The 17960-nt window shown below is 45.1% G+C and overlaps 1 protein-coding gene across 1 annotated transcript in view; it reads right to left on the bottom strand.

Annotated features, from left to right (window-relative positions):
* The window catches only part of LOC132583374 (von Willebrand factor A domain-containing protein 5A-like), a 43410-nt gene that overhangs the window by 6981 nt on the left and 18469 nt on the right, over window positions 1–17960 (bottom strand). The window contains 3 exon segments of the mRNA XM_060255028.1: window positions 12578–12705; window positions 12707–12750; window positions 13363–13477. Of these exon segments, the coding sequence (XP_060111011.1) occupies window positions 12578–12705; window positions 12707–12750; window positions 13363–13477 (287 nt within the window).

Raw genomic sequence — 17960 nt, 5'->3', positions numbered from 1 at the left:
ACATGAAGTTTTTGTTTTCAGTGCTTCCTCAATATTTAAACTTACCATCAGATAAACAAAATAAAACAAAATATTTATGTCATTTATAGTCCACCTTTCTCATTTGGACTAACTTGGACGCGTAACAAAGTTTGAGTCCAGTGGCACTCTTAAGACAACACAGTTCTATTGAAAGGCACATAGTGAGTTGATATAATCAAAAGGATGGGGGTATTCAATAAACAAGACAATAGGGTTGGGGTTGTAGAAACAATCAGAAATAAAAAAAAAAAAGAACTGAAGGACAGCATAAGTCTTAACATTACACATTAAATGATACAAAAATTACATAATAGGATCCTAGTTTCAGGAAGCTAAACACAGTAGTAAAAATCACAATCCCTAAAGGTTTACCTAAGTAACTACAAATCATTTGGAAAGAAAAAAAACGGAAAAAATCTTTGGGAAGGTGGGGTAGGGACAGAAGAATGCTTCTCTTCAGGACTTTTTTTTTTTTAGAAAAGGCCCAGCAGGAGCTCATTTGCATATTAGGTCACACCACCTAATGCCACCATTGTCTCACACAGAACTTTTAAAAGAAAAGGCCACTTGGGAGCAGTGACCATGTTATTGATTTCACTGTTTGTATAAATAGGGAGTTGTCCAAAAAGACCACCACAACCACGTTTAACTTTAAAAGGGGTAAATACACTGAGATGAGGAGGCATGTGAGGAGGAAACTGAAAGGAAAGGTACATATGGTCAAAACCCTTGGGGAAGCTTGGACACTATTTAAAACTATAATCTTAGAAGCTCAGATAAAATACATACCACAAGTTAGGAAAGGCACAAACAGGCATAAGAAAAGGCCTGCATGGTTAACAAACAAAGTAATGGAAGCTGTAAAAGGTAAGAAGGACTCCTTTAAGCGGTGGAAAACCAGTCCAAGTGAGATTAGTAAAAGGGAACACAGGCTCTGGCAAATCAAATGCAAGACTGTGATCAGGCAGGCAAAAAGGGACTATGAGGAGTATATTGCAAAAAACATAAATAATAATAAATTTATTTTTGTATCCCGCCCTCCCCCGCCAAAGGCGGGCTCAGGGCGGCTCACAGACATGGAATACCATGATTTCAATAAAAACAATGTAAACAGCAATTTTAAATACAATTCAATTACATAAGTTAATTAAAATAGATAAAACAGGTGCTATAAGGTACTATGAATCATAATCATACATAAGATGGCTAGATGACTACGGTCAGTTTAGCCAGGTTCTGTCTTAAAAGCAAGCTGAAAGAGAAAGGTTTTGCAAGCCCTGCGGAATTGATTCAGGTCCCGCAGGGCTCGCACCATCTCTGGAAGTTGATTCCACCATCGAGGGGCCATTGCTGAAAAGGCTTGCTCCCTGGTTGTCTTCAATCTAGCCTCTCTTGGCCCAGGGATTTTTAAAAGATTTTGAGAGCTAGATCTCAGTGCTCTCTGGGGAACATATGGGGAGAGGCGGTCCCTAAGGTAGGCAGGTCCTCGGCCATATAGGGCTTTAAAGGTAATAACCAGCACCTTATAGCGAACACGGCACACAACCGGTAGCCAGTGCAGGTCCCGCAGCCCAGGCTGTATGTGTTCCCACCGAGGTAGTCCCACCAGCAGCCTGGCCGCCGCGTTCTGCACTACCTGAAGTTTCCGTGTTTGGTATAAGGGCAGCCCCATGTAGAGGGCATTGCAGTAGTCTAGTCTCGAGGTGACCGTTGCGTGGATCACAGTTGCTAAGTCACTGCGTTCCAAGAAGGGAGCCAACTGCCTCGCCCTCTTAAGGTGAAAGAAGGCGGATCTAGCAGTGGCAGCTATCTGGGCCTCCATTGATAAAGAGGATTCCAGTAGCACTCCCAGGCTCTTGACCCTGCGCACTGGTATCAGTGGCGCACCGTCAAAGCCGGTAGGGTAATCTCCCCTCCTGGTCCGCCGCGGCCCACGCAAAGGACCTCAGTCTTCGCCGGATTCAACTTCAGCCCACTCAGCCTGAGCCAGTCAGCCACGGCTTGTAACACCCGGTCCAAATTTATAGGGACATCGCCAGTCCGGCCGTCCATGAATAGATAGAGCTGGGTATCATCAGCATACTGATGACAACCCAGCCCGTACCTCCGTGCAATCTGGGCAAGGGGGCGCATGTAGATGTTGAACAACATCGGGGAGAGAACTGCCCCCAGAGGCACCCCACAATGGAGTTGGTGTCTTTGAGACAGTTCCCCCCCAATTGCCACCCTTTGTCCCCGACAAAGAACTTGTAACTTTCCTATGTGCTGTTAGCATATGTGACTCCATATTGTAACCAGACACTAACTCATGCAACCTTGCTTCAGCAACTAACCAGCATTCTTGTGCATTTCAAACAAACTGTGATCACTGAAGGGTGGCAGATAGCCTCTGGTCAACATCTGCAGGTGGCCTTTGAAGCCGGGCCGGCCGAGCTTTCTCAGCAGGACTCCATCCTCCCTTACTGATAACAGACCCTGAGAAACAGACAGTTGTCTCTAGCCGTGTGAAAGATCGTTTTATTGTTGTCACCATAACCGCATAAAATGTAACCAATGCTAACTTTCGGTATCAGTGTTATCCTGTGCCTTCAGCTCTGTAGTTCTCAATAAACGGCTATACTTTTGTAACAAAGTCCTGGGCCTCGTTTGGAGTTCTTCCAGTTCTGACACCGACCTTCAAGAAAGGAGGAGAGCCACTGTAAGGCTAGCCCCCGAATTCCTGCGTCGGCGAGGTGGCGGGTCAGCAGCCGATGATCGACCATATCTAGCAGCAGCAATACTGCCAAGCCGCCTCGATCCAGTTGCCATCCATGAGGGCGACCAAGACTGTTTCTGTCCCATGGCCCGGGCGGAAGCCGGACTGGCATGGATCTAGGGTGGAAGCGTCCTCCAAAAAATCCTGTAACTGCAACGCCACAGCCCTCTCAATAATTTTGCCCAAAAAGGGCAAATTTGAGACCGGTCGGTAATGTGCCAATTCGGCCGGGTTTGATGTAGCTTTTTTCAAGAGAGAGCGGACCACTGCCTCTTTCAGGGGTGTTGGGAAAGCACCCTCTGAAAGGGATCAATTTATGATGTCCCGTATAGGACATCTTAGTTCCTCCTGGAAAGCCTTAATTAGCTAGGAGGGACATGGGTCCAGATCGCAAGTTGTGGATCGTGCAGTGCCAAGAATTCTGTCGACTTCCTCCAAGCTGAGCGGGTCAAAGCAATCCAGGGTTAAATCAGAAGACACGCATTGGGCCTCGAGTTCACTTACTGCATCTAAATTGGCAGGGCAGTCGCGGCGGAGCGATTGGACCTTATCTGCAAAAAAAAGACCAACAATAAAAATTTCTTCAAATATATTAGAAGTAGGAAACCAGCCAGGGAGGCAGTGGGGCCCTTGGATGACCATGGGGTAAAAGGATTACTGAAGGAGGATAGGGAAATGGCTGAGAAGCTAAATGAATTTTTTGCCTCCGTCTTCACTGTGGAAGATGAGAACTTTTTGCCTGCCCCAGAACCACTAATTTTGGAAGAGGTGTTGAAAGACCTGAGTCAGATTGAGGTGACAAACGAGGAGGTCCTACAACTGATGGACAAATTAAAAACTAATAAGTCACCGGGTCCGGATGGCATACATCCGAGAGTTCTGAAAGAACTCAAAGTTGAACTTGTGGATCTTCTAACAAAAATCTGTAATCTTTCATATTTATTTATTTATTTATTTATTTATTTATTTATTTATTTATTTATTTATTTATTTATTATTTCACATTTATATCCCGCCCTATCCGCAAGCGGACTCAGGGCGGCTTACAACATCATAAAAACAATCAATTCAATAAAATATATAAAACCATAATTTACTTATCAATTTTAAAACCATTCTAGCGCTGTTTCAATCCAATATAGGCGGTATTGACTTTCCGACTATGATCGCCAGCATTCTGTAGGATGTCCGGTGGCAGCCCCTTTTCAATCAGACCGCAAAAGCCTGTTTAAACAGTTCGGTCTTACAGGCCCTGCGGAACGCTGTCAAATCCCGCAGGGCCCTTATTGCTTCTGGGAGGGTGTTCCAAAGTTCTGGTGCTGCCACCGAAAAAGCCCTGGATCTTGTTATGCATAGCCTAGCTTCTTTTGGGCCAGGGGCAGACAACAGATTTTTTGTCCCTGATCGCAGTGCTCTCTGGGGGATATATGGGGAAAGGCGGTCCCATAGATAGGCAGGTCCCTGACCACAGAGGGCTTTAAAGGTTAGTACCAACACCTTGAAGCGAACTCGGAACACAACAGGTAACCAGTACAGCTCTCTCAGCACTGGCTGAATGTGCTCCCGTCGTGGCAGCCCCATTAACAGCTGTGCCACAGCATTCTGCACTAGTTGTAGTCTCCTGGTTAGCGTCAGGGGTAGCCCCATGTAGAGAGCATTACAGTGATCTATTCTTGAGGTGACCATAGCATAAATTACCGTCGCTAAGTTGTTGCGCTCCAGGTAAGGGGCCAGCTGCCGCGCTTGCCGAAGATGAAAGAAGGAAGTTCTAACGGTGGCTGCCACCTGAGCCTCCATTGAAATCTGCCTCCGTTCCTGAGGACTGGAAGGTAGCAAATGTCACCCCCATCTTTAAAAAGGGTTCCAAAGGAGATCCGGGAAATTACAGGCCAGTCAGTCTGACTTCAATACCGGGAAAGTTGGTAGAAACCATTATCAAGGACAGAATGAGTAGGCACATTGATGAACACTGGTTATTGAGGAAGACTCAGCATGGGTTCTGCAAGGGAAGATCTTGCCTTACTAACTTGTTACATTTCTTTGAGGGGGTGAACAAACATGTGAACAAGGAGACCTGATAGATGTTGTTTACCTTGACTTCCAGAAAGCTTTTGATAAAGTTCCTCATCAAAGGCTCCTCTTGTGGATCAAAAACTGGCTGAGTAATAGGAAGCAGAGAGTGAGTATAAATGGGCAGTCTTCGCAGTGGAGGACGGTAAGCAGTGGGGTGCCGCAGGGCTCGGTACTGGGGCCCATGCTCTTTAACTTGTTCATAAATGATTTAGAGTTCGGAGTGAGCAGTGAAGTGGCCAAGTTTGCGGATGACGCTAAATTGTTCAGGGTGGTGAGAACCAGAGAGGATTGTGAGGAACTCCAAAGGGATCTGTTGAGGCTGGGTGAGTGGGCGTCAACGTGGCAGATGCGGTTCAATGTGGCCAAGTGCAAAGTAATGCACATTGGGGCCAAGAATCCCAGCTACAAATACAAGTTGATGGGGTGTGAACTGGCAGAGACTGACCAAGAGAGAGATCTTGGAGTCGTGGTAGATAACTCACTGAAAATGTCAAGACAGTGTGCGTTTGCGGGGGGGCGTGGCGTCGGCGCGAATGGCGACAGACGTGTGAGGCTTTAGCTCCTGACCCGATCTCCTCACCCTCCCTCATCGACGCAGGTTTTTATATCCTATTTCTTATCAGACTATGGGAAAATCGTCCCATAAAAAGAATAACTCATCTTTAGCTAGCGCTCGGCTTCTTAAATCCTTTCTGGACTCCAGCTCACAATCTGATCACTCCCTGTCAAGGCCACACAAAACGTCAAATATGGCAGATGGCGCTGCTAGTCTGCTTCCCTCACCAGATCTCCTCACAGTGAAAGAATTCCATAATACCCTGAGCTCATTTCAGTCAGAAATGCTAGACAACATGGCGGCTATACTCAAGCCAATTACAGATCAGATCAGCTCCTTACAAATCACTTTACAAGAAGCCACAGCCACAGCTAACTCAGCGTTAGAAACAGGCCTTACTAATCAAGAGGAAATCCGACATCTTCAGAGGCAAGAACGTTGGGCCATAGACAAAATTCTGGCACTAGATAACAAAGCGCGGGAACGACATGTTAAGCTGAGAGGCTTTGAAGAACACAAGGAAGGAACCTCAGACCTGGCCAGCTTCCTAGCATCGTGGTTTTCTACAGCCCTTCAGCTGGAGGATGGCATCGCTTCATACATTGTTCGTGCTTATCGAATGGGTTCAACCTTCTCCTCCCGCTCCCACAGGTCCCGAGATGTCATCATCTAACTGGCTGACATACGAGTTAAGAAAAAGATCTTAGACACTGCCAGAAACCTTAATGGTCTTCCCTATAAGGATAAGAAAATACTTGCTTTCCCAGATCTATCAGCAGAAACCCTGCAGAATAGGCATTTCCTCAAACCTATTGCTCAAAAGCTGGCCGCAGCAAGCATCCGCTATAGATGGTCGCCCTCAGGCAGACTTGTCATACATCGCCAAGGGAAAAGCTGGACTATTGAAGACCCTGAAGCTGGTTTGTATCTACTTCAGTCACTCAACATAGATGTTCCGATGGAGCTGGATCGTAAGTCACAAAAGCGAAAATGGACCTTCGTGTCACCGCCTAAGGATTGTAAAATCTCAGCCCGTTCGCATGAACCAGCCCAGGCTCCGGACTCTATACAGTCACTGCAATCAGTAAACTCATCATAAACCTGCGTTGTTATCTTATGTTATCTTACTTTAAAGCTTTGTCTTATATGATAATTAACATCTGAGGGAGGGTGGGGGGGGTGAGGGTAGAGTGGGGCTTGGCTCTCCAGCTCTCAAGAATGAGGGGAATGTGTAGTGGAAGGGTACAAGGACCCCGGTCTTGGGTGGTTTCCTGGGACCCACAGGTTTTCCCCATGTGCTGGTTACTGGTTCTGTTATTTAATGTATCCGATGGGAGTTCTGTCCCCCTGCAGACATCTTTCCAATCTATCTTTGACCATCATTTATATACAGAGGGGACAGAGAAAGGGGGAGGGGGAGGGGGGTGGGGATGAGGTACACTTATTGCTGTTACTTGTATTATAGTGTTAGATATGCTGGTTACCACTTATGCTGCTACTCTAGTACGCCATCTGCTGTTCAACTAGGGATATCACATGATTGTCTATTAGTTCTGTACAGGTTTCTTTGCCTTTTTTCTAGTTCTTGTTTGTTTGACTTGACACTGATGCAGTTCATTTGTCCTAGGAACAAAATGTATATGCCTTCATGTTTTATGGGCTTGCTTTTTGGATCAGTGGCCCTTTTTCTCCTGTGCTCGTCATTTTTCTTTCTCAAAGGCCCGCCAAGTTGGCTTAAACTACTATTTCTATTTAGCCCTGTTATAGCAATTAGTACCTTTCCAATATCCCATTATATTCCCGCAGTAATCATAGATTGGGACACTGTCCTACATTCACTCACATACAAACCATCCTTTTTCATAGTCATGAGGTCTCATACTGCATTTCCCTGCTATGGATCTTGCATTGTAATTGTCTATCGTCTCCGTCCTTTGTCCCTGACGGGAGACCTAATTTATAATCCATATATTTTGACCTAAATGGCCCTGGACCTAAAAATCTTTTCGCTGAACTGTCGAGGGCTTAATAGCAAAATCAAATCTAGACGCATCCTCTCAGGGTTGAAGAAACGTGCTCTAGACATTATCTTTCTACAAGAGACACACTTACGAAATGACATTAATCCCCTATTTCGCTCTGCCCATTTTCCTGTGTCTTTCACAGCCTCTGGTTCCTCTCATGCCAGGGGGGTTGCCATTTTACTCTCACGTTCAGTTCAGTTTTCTTGCTTGGCCTCTGAGATAGATGAACGTGGTAGATTTCTTTTTGTTAAGGGTAGACTCAATGACGAAATCACAACCCTAGCTGCCATTTATGCACCTAATTTGGGACAACTAGAATTTATCCGGGAGATTATGAACAAATTAAAAGCTTTTCAGGAAGGCCCTTTAATTATCGGAGCTGACTTTAATTTCCTTATGGACACTCGGCTAGACAGAAAACCGGAACATTCGCCTCTCCACTCCCCCCCCCCAGACGAGGCTTTTCCCCCTCAGGCTTGAATAAAATAATGTCAGAAATGGGGCTTACAGACTCCTGGAGGTTTCTCCATCAAAATGAGTGGGACTTTACCTACTTCTCTTCGCAGCATCAAACTCACACGCGCATTGATTATATCTTTATTTCTGATTCTCTTTGTAATGCTCTTGTAGATGCCTCAATTGAACCAAAACTCTGGTCTGATCACGCGCCAGTTATCTGCTCTATTAAGAAAACTGTACAATATGACCGTAGCTTTTCCTGGAGACTTGACAATTATCTATTATTAGATAAAGAACTTTTCAACCTAATCGAACAGGAAATTAAGGAATTTTTTAGCCACAATCTTTCTGATGACATCCCTTCCCAAACAGTCTGGGATGCGTGCAAAGCCTTCCTAAGAGGCAAAATTATTGCATTGGCTGCCACCCCAAAAAAGAAAAAACAACATCTTATTAACCTCTTGACTGAGAAAATCAAAGATCTTGAACTCCAACATAAACGCACTTGCAGCAAAAAAACATTTCAGCACTTGCAAGAGGAAAGGAAAAGGTTAGAGGCCCTGGATACTGAAAAAATCAAACGTAATCTGCTATTTACCAAACAAGCCTTTTGTTATCGGGGCCCAAAATTTCATAGGCTTCTAGCGTGGAAAGCCAAACAGCAAGCCACCAACCTGAATGTGAAGGGTCTCAGAAATCGTGAAGGCGTTGTATGCACTTCTTCAAAGTCTATTTTAGATATTTTTAGTCAATTCTACTCTTCTCTATACCAATCCAAGAACCCACCACCTGAAGTGATCTCTGAGTTTTTTCAATCCGTTACTACACTCCCCACTTTGCTAGAAGCCCACAGAAAGTGTCTTGACTGCCCCATTGATGAGCTGGAACTTGCTGAAGCCATCAAATCATTGTGCACAAACAAATCGCCGGGTCTGGATGGCTTCACTTCTGAATTTTATAAAGCTTATAGTTCTACATTATCTTCCTACTTACTATCTCTTTTTAACTATATTCTCGATTCTGGCTCAGTCCCTCAGTCTTGGAGTCTTGCCAAAATTATTGTTTTACACAAAAAAGAGAGAGATGAATTAGACCCCAAGTCTTACCGACAGATATCTCTTTTAAACACCAACTACAAACTTTTTACTAGCATCTTAACAAGGCGACTGAATAGTTTTATGGCAAATTATATTGCCTCTGATCAGTCGGGTTTCATCCCTGGTCGTGACTTAACTGATGTCACCCAAAAAACACTGAATTTGATTCATCATTGCAAAACCAAAGCTGTTCAGGATGCCTGCATCCTATCTATAGACATAGAGAAGGCCTTTGACTCGGTTGAACCTCTCTACCTGCACTCCTTACTAGAAAGAATGAATTTTGGTCCCAAATTTCATACTCTTATTGACTCCCTCTATCTCTCTCCTTCAGCACTACTTCGGATTAACAATTTAAACTCAGCTATTTTCAGTCTGTCTAGAGGCACATGGCAAGGCTGCCCTCTCTCGCCACTACTATTCGCTCTTGCAATTGAGCCGTTGGCCATCAAAATCAGGAACGATGCTCGCATCCATGGTATTCTCGTGGGGACCGAAGCTTTTAAAGTTAGTCTCTTCGCAGATGATATAACCTTGTATCTTACCAACCCTTCCTCATCACTTCCAGCAACTCACTCTCATCTTTCAGACTTCGCTATCGCCTCAGGCCTCACCATAAACTTTGATAAACTCTCTTGCACCCCATTACCCTATCTTCTACCTCTATTTCTTTTATCAGCAAGCACTACCGATACAAATGGGTTAGAAAATCTTGGAAACACCTTGGTGTTCACATCCCGTTAGACTTCACTACTCTCCCAACCGTTAGCCAGACAGAAATTTCCAAATCTATCAATTCTCTCCTATCCCACTCGGGGAAAAATTTTTTCACCCTTTTGGAGCATATCTATCTAATTAAATCATTAATTCTACCTAAGATTGTGTTCTATTTACGGGCGGTCCCTCTGTGTGTTCCAGCCTCTCTGCTGCATAAATGGCAATCCCAAATAAATGAATTTGTGTGGCAGCATCGGAAGCCAAGGCTCAACTTTGCCTCAAGTAGACGGCCTATTTCGCTGGGTGGGTTAGCTGTCCCAGATATTTCAAACTACCATGATGCTATTATCCTCACTAATTTGGTGAAATATTATAGGTCCTCCTACGTGGCGGACTGGAAGTCGATCGAGGATTTTTATCTCAGGGCCCCCTCTTTCCAGGAGGAACTCTGGTGTGTGTCTAAGCGCGTCAAAACTTCTTCTTCTCCGAACCCTTTTTTGGCCTCCATGCTGCAGGTTTGGCGTAAACACCGTAATAAGTTAGCTCCCCCGACCTCCTTCTTAACCACTTTTGTTAGACAGCCCTGGTTCGCTCCGGCGCTGAGTAAAGACTCGTTTATGCAATGGAAACGTCTAGGACTGACCCGATTTGCTGATGTTCTTCTTAAGGGGGTACTGAAAGATAAAGTGACTCTGGAGGCTGACTCTGACCTTCGACTACCCTGGTTCGAATACCTTCAACTTAAACATTTATTAGATACACATTCCTTCAGTCCCCCTCTGCGCGTCCACCTTGCTGGCTTTGAAAAGATCCTATTTGGTGATTCAATCCCGATCAAAGGACTGCTATCAAAAATATATCAATTGCTACTCAGACCCCTTAATGCAAAGCCGCACTCCTATCAAGGTGCCTGGGCTCGAGATTTGCAGATAGAACTGAGGAGCAATGGCGAGCCATCTGGGGTTCTTCCATATATAAAACGAAAGCAATGAATGTCCAACTTCAAGCCCTTAAAGTCCTCACACGATGGTACCGTACCCCAGTGCAGCTAGCGCACTTGTCTTCCATCTCACCCCTCTGTTTCAAGAACTGTGGACAGAGGGGCACTTTTCTCCACTCCTGGTGGCACTGCCCAATCATAAATAGCTTTTGGAGACAAATCTATCAAGAAGTACAAGAACTCACATCATACTCTCCTCCATTTACGCCCGAATTTGCCCTTTTAAATCTTCTAGATAACTCAAATATCCCCGAATCTGCAGAGGAATTGATCTCACTCATGTTTGTGGCTGCTAAATTTGCAATAGCTTTAGTTTGGAAACAACACTCTCCCCCCTCACGACAAACTTGGTGGTTAAAATTGTGGGATTATTTTGCACTGGATAAACTCACTTATGACTTAGGCCCTCATCGTTCCCAACAAATTGCTTCATCAAATTTTATAGAAAAATGGCGACCTTTCATTGATAAAGTTTATGCTGATAATAGAATCCCCAATGCCTCATACCACACTATATTGATGTCCTGTCAATTACTTTCGTAACTGCACTCTGTAATGTTTCATGGTGTCATGTTTTGATATTTGATATTTGATGCATACTCATGGTTTTCGTTTGTTATATCTGTATCGCACTTCTTAACTCAATAAAGCATTCTTAAGTTTAAAAAAAAAAAAGACAGTGTGCGTTTGCAATAAAAAAGGCCAACGCCATGCTGGGAATTATTAGGAAGGGAATTGAAAACAAATCAGCCAGTATCATAATGCCCCTGTATATCGATGGTGCGGTCTCATTTGGAGTACTGTGTGCAGTTCTGGTCGCCGCACCTCAAAAAGGATATTATAGCATTGGAGAAAGTCCAGAAAAGGGCAACTAGAATGATTAAAGGGCTGGAGCACTTTCCCTATGAAGAAAGGTTGAAACGCTTGGGACTCTTTAGCTTGGAGAAACCTCGACTGCGGGGTGACATGATAGAGGTTTACAAGATAATGCATGGGATGGAGAAAGTAGAGAAAGAAGTACTTTTCTCCCTTTCTCACAATACAAGTACTCGTGGGCATTCGATGAAATTGCTGAGCAGACAGGTTAAAACAGATAAAAAGAAGTACTTCTTCACCCAAAGGGTGATTAACATGTGGAATTCACTGCCACAGGAGGTGGTGGCGGCCACAAGTATAGCCACCTTCAAGAGGGGGTTAGATAAAAATATGGAGCACAGGTCCATCAGTGGCTATTAGCCACAGTGTGTGTGTATATATAAAAATTTTTGCCACTGTGTGACACAGAGTGTTGGACTTGATGGGCCGTTGGCCTGATCCAACATGGCTTCTCTTATGTTCTTATGTTCTTAAGGCCCAGCAGGAACACATTTGCATATTAGGCCACACCCCCTGATGCCACCATTGTTTCACACAGGGCTTTTTTTGTAGAAAAAGCCTAGTGTGAAATCATTTACATATCAGGCCACACCCCTGATGTCAAGCCAGCCAGAACTGCATTCCTGTGCATTCCTGCTCAAAAAATGCCCTGTTTCCCCCCTCTATTCCTGTTTCTTCAAGTTTTCACATCTCTCTTCCCAATTCTAGCATAGTGGTTGATGAGAGAGGACATAAAGAGAAGAACGTCCTACCTGTCACTCTCCTGAGCTTGGAGAGGGAACTTCATTGTGTCTGTGAAAATCTGGTCTTGGAAGTTGTACTGAAGCGCAACTGACCCCTCTGAGGAACCTGAGGACTGCAGAGCAAAAGAAATTGGCAAAGCAGAAGGGAAGGAGGAATTTATTCTAGGAATATATTCTAAAGAACTAAGACCACAAAAGGTCCTAGGGCTTCCTTGGCCAGGGAGATGGGTAGGGATAGATGGCCAATCTTTAGGGCCGTAGTGGAGGTTGCTTGCCTGACACTGTCCATGGAACTGGGCATAGATGAGGCTGTGCTGCCCTTCGAAGATGACCCGGGGACCAGACCCCACAAGCTTGGCCTCAAGACCGGGAGGCAAATCCCATCCCTGTTACTGCTGGCTGCAGGGCCTTCTTCAAAGACTGAAGGGCCTGAAAGAAGAAAACACCATAAATAAGCCTAAAGTAGACAAGCTGGGTTCCTTGGCCAATAAGAAAACAGTTTTAAAAAAGTTTTTGAAATGCCTTTTGAAGCCAGCACAATGGCTGAATAAAACATTTTTTTTATTTCATCTTGAGTTGTTTGATGCATAAGTGTTTAAGTACCAGAATGCAATCGACACTAAATAAGCAAGCTTTAGGTGTAAAAATGGTAGAGCACTCTCTTCCAACAAAAAAACAACAGCAATCAACCTAATATGTTGGCTTGTAGTGACTGTATTAAATGTCTTCCAGAGGAAAATACTATATCAAAACCCTTTGGCCATGACTAGCTGGTGAAGGTGGGAGAAAGCAGTCCAGGAGGACAAGAGGAAGAGAGGGCTGAGCAAAAGCAGTGATCCAAAGACCCATTCTTAGCAGGCTCTTAGGAAAGACTGAAAGACAGCAGTGCCTTGTTTCATTTCAAAGTCTGTCAGGCTGGGAGCACAAGGTTTTGGGTGCTCTTTCCCAGAGAGGAGAGCCTGGAAAGCCACCTAGAGCTCAGGGGAGAAAAGTGGAGCCTAGCCAAAGACTGAGGGGAAAGCCAGGCTCCCGTATCCTCACCTTGGCCTGCATGCACTTCTTGCCGGTGATGAATTCAGCACTGCCTCCGGCCGCTCGAGAGATGCCTTTGATGAGGGCTGTGAAGGCCCCTTGGCCAATGCCGAATGAGAAGCACCTTCAAGGAAAGGTGCAAAAAATGGGGGTGGGTGGGTATTTTTTTAAATCCAAAAACAAGAACAAAAGCCATGTCAATACCTTTTATTTGGTCCCATCAGCATCACACTCACACAGAACAGTGTGCAAACTTATGAGTTCTCCAGAACTCTTCATCAGGCTGGATGCTACACAGATAAAGGGGGTGGAGGAGCAGATATCTCAAATCATGATCTTAAGGGCTTGTGTTGCTATCATCCTCTGTAAAATGTATACAGATATACAATGGTGCTGGAGGTCAGTTAGCATCTCCTGGAATTCTGGGAGCAAGAAGTAAACAACGAATTCCCATGGAAATATCTCCATATGCCTCTCTGACATGGCATGAGATGGTGGTATTCTCAGGATTATATGCATGCAGGCCAGGATCTGAGGCAATTGTGTCTGTGGGGGAATCCCATCATTCCCTCTCCCAACTGGCTCACCCCTTCATCTTTGGTCTCATCTCCCACACTTCCCATCCACCACAGGGACTTGAGAGAAGCTTGTGATGGAGGTGGGGATTTTACACACCCCTTTCCCCCTCTGCTTTCCTGCCTCCCCTGCTGCTATGGCCTCCTGGCTGGCTGCCTTCCCAACACTCTGCCCACCGTCCGCTGGGATCGATTTAGTATCATCAGCAAACTTAATAAGCATTCCTTCTATTCCTTCTTTCAAATAATTTATAAAGATGTTGAACAAAACGGGCCCCAGGACAGATTCTTGAGGCACTCGTTACTCCTCTCCAAGAGGATGAGGAATTATTCACAAGCACTATTTGGGTGCGATCTGTCAGCCAGTTACAGATCCACCTAATGGTAACAGGATCCAAACCATATTTTACCAACTTGTCAACAAGAATAGTATGTGGAACTTTATCAAAAGCCTTACTGAATCAAGATAAACTATGTCTACAGCATTCCCCTGATCCAGCAAGGCAGTAACTTTCTCCAAAAAAAGAGATAAGATTAGTCTGACATACTTGCTCTTGAGAAACCCTTGCTGGCTCTTAGTAATCACAGCCATCCTTTCTAAATATTCCAAGATTGACTGTTTGATGACTTGTTCTAAAACTTTTCCAGGTATAGATATCAAGCTGATGGATCCTCCTTTTCCTCCTTCTTGAAGATGGGGACAACATTCACCCACCTCCAATCTTCTGGCACCTCACCTGTTCTCCAAGAATTCTCAATAATAATGGCCAGAGGCTCAGAAATTACATGCACAAGCTCTTTTAGCACCCTTGGATGCAGTTCATCTGGCCCTGAGGACTTAGTTTAATTTAAAGAAACCAGATGTTTATGTACTACCCCATGCCGATCCTAGGTTGCAACTCCATACCCTCATTATATGTTCTGTTTTTGCCATGCTGAGCACCGTTTCCCTCAGAAGACTGAGGAAAAGTAGGAACTGAGCAGTTCTGCCCTCTCTTCATCACCTGTTACAATTTCACTTTCCTGCCCTCACAATGGGCCTACCATATCCTTACATAAGAAAAGAACCCATTTTTGTTGTTTTTAGCATCTCTTGCTAGCCTAAGCTCATACTGAGCTTTAGCTTTCCTAACTACAAGCACTAATGATTTGTTTATATTCATCCTTGGTTATAAGGCCCTCCTTCCATTTCCTAAATGTCTTTTTTATTTCTCAAGTCTTTAGAGAGCTGTTTATGGAGCCACCTCAGCTTCTTTAGGAAGAGCCCCGTGGTGCAGTGTTAAAGCTGCAGTACTGCAGTCTTAAGCTCTGCTCGTGACCTGAGTTCGATCCCTGGCGAAAGCTGGGTTTTCAGATAGCCGGCTCCAGGTTGACACAGCCTTCCATCCTTCCAAGGTTGGTAAAATGAGTACCCAGCTTGTTGGGAGGAAAGTGTAGATGACTGGGGAAGGCAATGGCAAACCACTCCATAAAAAGTCTGCCGTGAAAACGTTGTGAAAACATCACCCCAGAGTCGGAAACGACTGGTGCTTGCACAGGGGACCTTTCCTTTTCCAGCTTCTTTAGGTTTCTCCCATTTTTTCTTCTCATAGGAATCATCTGTGATTGTGCTTTCAATATTTCACTTTAAAGAAATTCCCATCCCTCTTGAACCCCCTTTTTGTTAAGCATTTCTGACCATGGAATTTTACCCAGCATAGCTCTAAGTTTGTCGAAGTTTGCCTTTCTGAAGTGTAGCAGGTACGAAGCCTACTTTGTCATACTTACAACAGGTGGGTGACAAACGAGGCTTGAGGCGACTTCAGGAAAACAGCCAAGCTTTATTTGATACGCACGTGCGGACCCAGACCAAGGATGGGCATCTGGGCAATGGTCAGCAAGACACGCAGGTCTTAAATACCTCTTTGCACAATCTCTTAACCAATCACCCTTTTCTGTATAACCTCATCCTTCCTCACTTCTACAATAATCTACAACAATTGCAATAATTACTTTCCTGTGTCTTCCTGCTTCAACCCTCACCATCACAACTTTCTACTTCTTCTTTTGTGGTTTCCGTTTTTTCTACAGATTTTGCTCTGCACCTGTTCCTTCTTGTTTCCTGTTTTACTATTGCAAATTTTTCTAGCTTTATTCAGTCAAAATGCTGCAAGCTTCTATTATGCTTTATTAACTCTATGCCTTATTGCTTCCTTTATTATTATTCCTTATTGATTATTGATTTGCCGCCACATTTCCCTCTTTCAGGCTCAAGCTGATTCCTCAGGTTGGGCCCTGATTAATAGTACCAGACTGCGCCTGATCAGTAATATATTGCTGGCGCACCGATTTCATCATGGACATAGACAGGCTCTTTGGCTTTTGGCTTCCGGCCCCAGTTAGCCGTTAGGACTGGCAGGCATCGCATGCAAGCGCAAACTATTACGCATACCAAGACTACCCCAAGGACAGTGAGGAATCCCTTTCGCAGCCAGGCTAGGTCGGGGAGCCAGCTTGTCAGCCAATTTAGCAAGCCTGACCCAGAGCTGAAGGCTGCATCGGCCCCTTGTGCCTGTACCACAAGACTTCTCAGGGTTTTTACTCCTGAGAGAATTTGGCCAGATTGATTGATGTAAAAACAACACTCCTCCCCCAGATAAGCACAGGCTCCGCCTTGTTCTGCTAGCAGTTGATCCAGAACTCTCCTGTTCTGTAAGACTACATTAGCTATGCTATCAACTTCCTTCTGTATAGAGAAGAGAGAGAAGCTGTTTTTTCCAGTCCTTCCTGTAAAATTTTAGATAGGTTTCTCGTGTAGATTTGCAAATCATACACTCCCCATCCCGGGATCATGGCTCGTAAGAAATCCAATATTGCGGAGCCTCTACTGGGGTGTTGCGTCGTTTCCTGGGCTCTGAATTCCCGTGAGCCGAGGGGAATCCGAGGTTTAAGACCTCATGTGCCATAACTTGTTCCCTGTGGTGCCCTGCTATAGTTAGATATGCTACTGAACACAATCCTTTCCAGTGTAAGGGTAAATATTTGTAGCCTGTTTCTCCACATACCCAGTAGACACCAGGAAGGTCAATATAGATACCATCAACAAGAGCATATGTGACGTTGCAAATTCTAGAATACAGGGGCAGTGTTTCGCGGTACCTGTCGGTCTTGCAGGCTTGTAAATGTGCCAAGCTGGTGAGCCATACAGAGACATGGCCTTTGACCAACTTTGGCGGATTGCCTTGCAAAGTCCAGAGTATGCCTCGAGTGCCTGTTTGTAGGGCGTAACTCAGGTCCCCTGAATATGCATAAGACCCATTGGTGTCTGTTTGCCACCCAGTTTTATTTGGGTCCAGGCGGAGGACATACTCGCAATTCTCCAGCGGCAGGAATCCTACCACGGGCCCTGTACCATCTCCCAGCATGCACCATGGATATTTCTCCTGTGTGGGGCCCAATTGGATGTAGGTCGAACAAGGTACCATTTGGGCCTTGCACGCGAAAACTTTCATGGGGGATTCCATATTGAAGTATTTTGGCCTTTTCGGGTTTGGAACATTTTTTTCCCCAGGAGTTGAAACCCTATAATGGCATCGCTCATTTGACCCAGTAGCCAGTCGGGGGCATGGAGGGGATCCCAAACCATGGCCCCATCTGGCCCATGGGTGTGAGCACACAGCCAACATTTAGAGAGATTTGCTACTCGGGAAACATACTCAATTGGTTTCTGCAGGGGGTGCACTGGGGAGTGTCTCGGGGAGAACAATTTGGTTATTTCCATCGCGTCCCTCAGAACACACTCTAGCCGGGGCGGCTGGGGGGTTGATGTCATTTTCTTCTTGGGGCAGGGGTGTGGTTGCAATCCCGCTGTCACTCCCGACTGAGACATGTGCCAACATGTCTTGACCCCCGGCCACACCTGGGATGGGTTCCCTGGCATCCTCCAACCCACACCCATCTGGGCTGTCCCCACAAGGCGAACAAAACGATGCAGGTAATATGAGTCATGGTCCTTATTTCTTTGGGCACTCCTTTGAAGGCGCGCTATTCTTC

The sequence above is a fragment of the Heteronotia binoei genome, chromosome 15 (genome assembly GCF_032191835.1).
Source record: "Heteronotia binoei isolate CCM8104 ecotype False Entrance Well chromosome 15, APGP_CSIRO_Hbin_v1, whole genome shotgun sequence".
NCBI lineage: Eukaryota > Metazoa > Chordata > Lepidosauria > Squamata > Gekkonidae > Heteronotia > Heteronotia binoei.
This window is presented reverse-complemented; position numbering and strand designations above follow the sequence as displayed.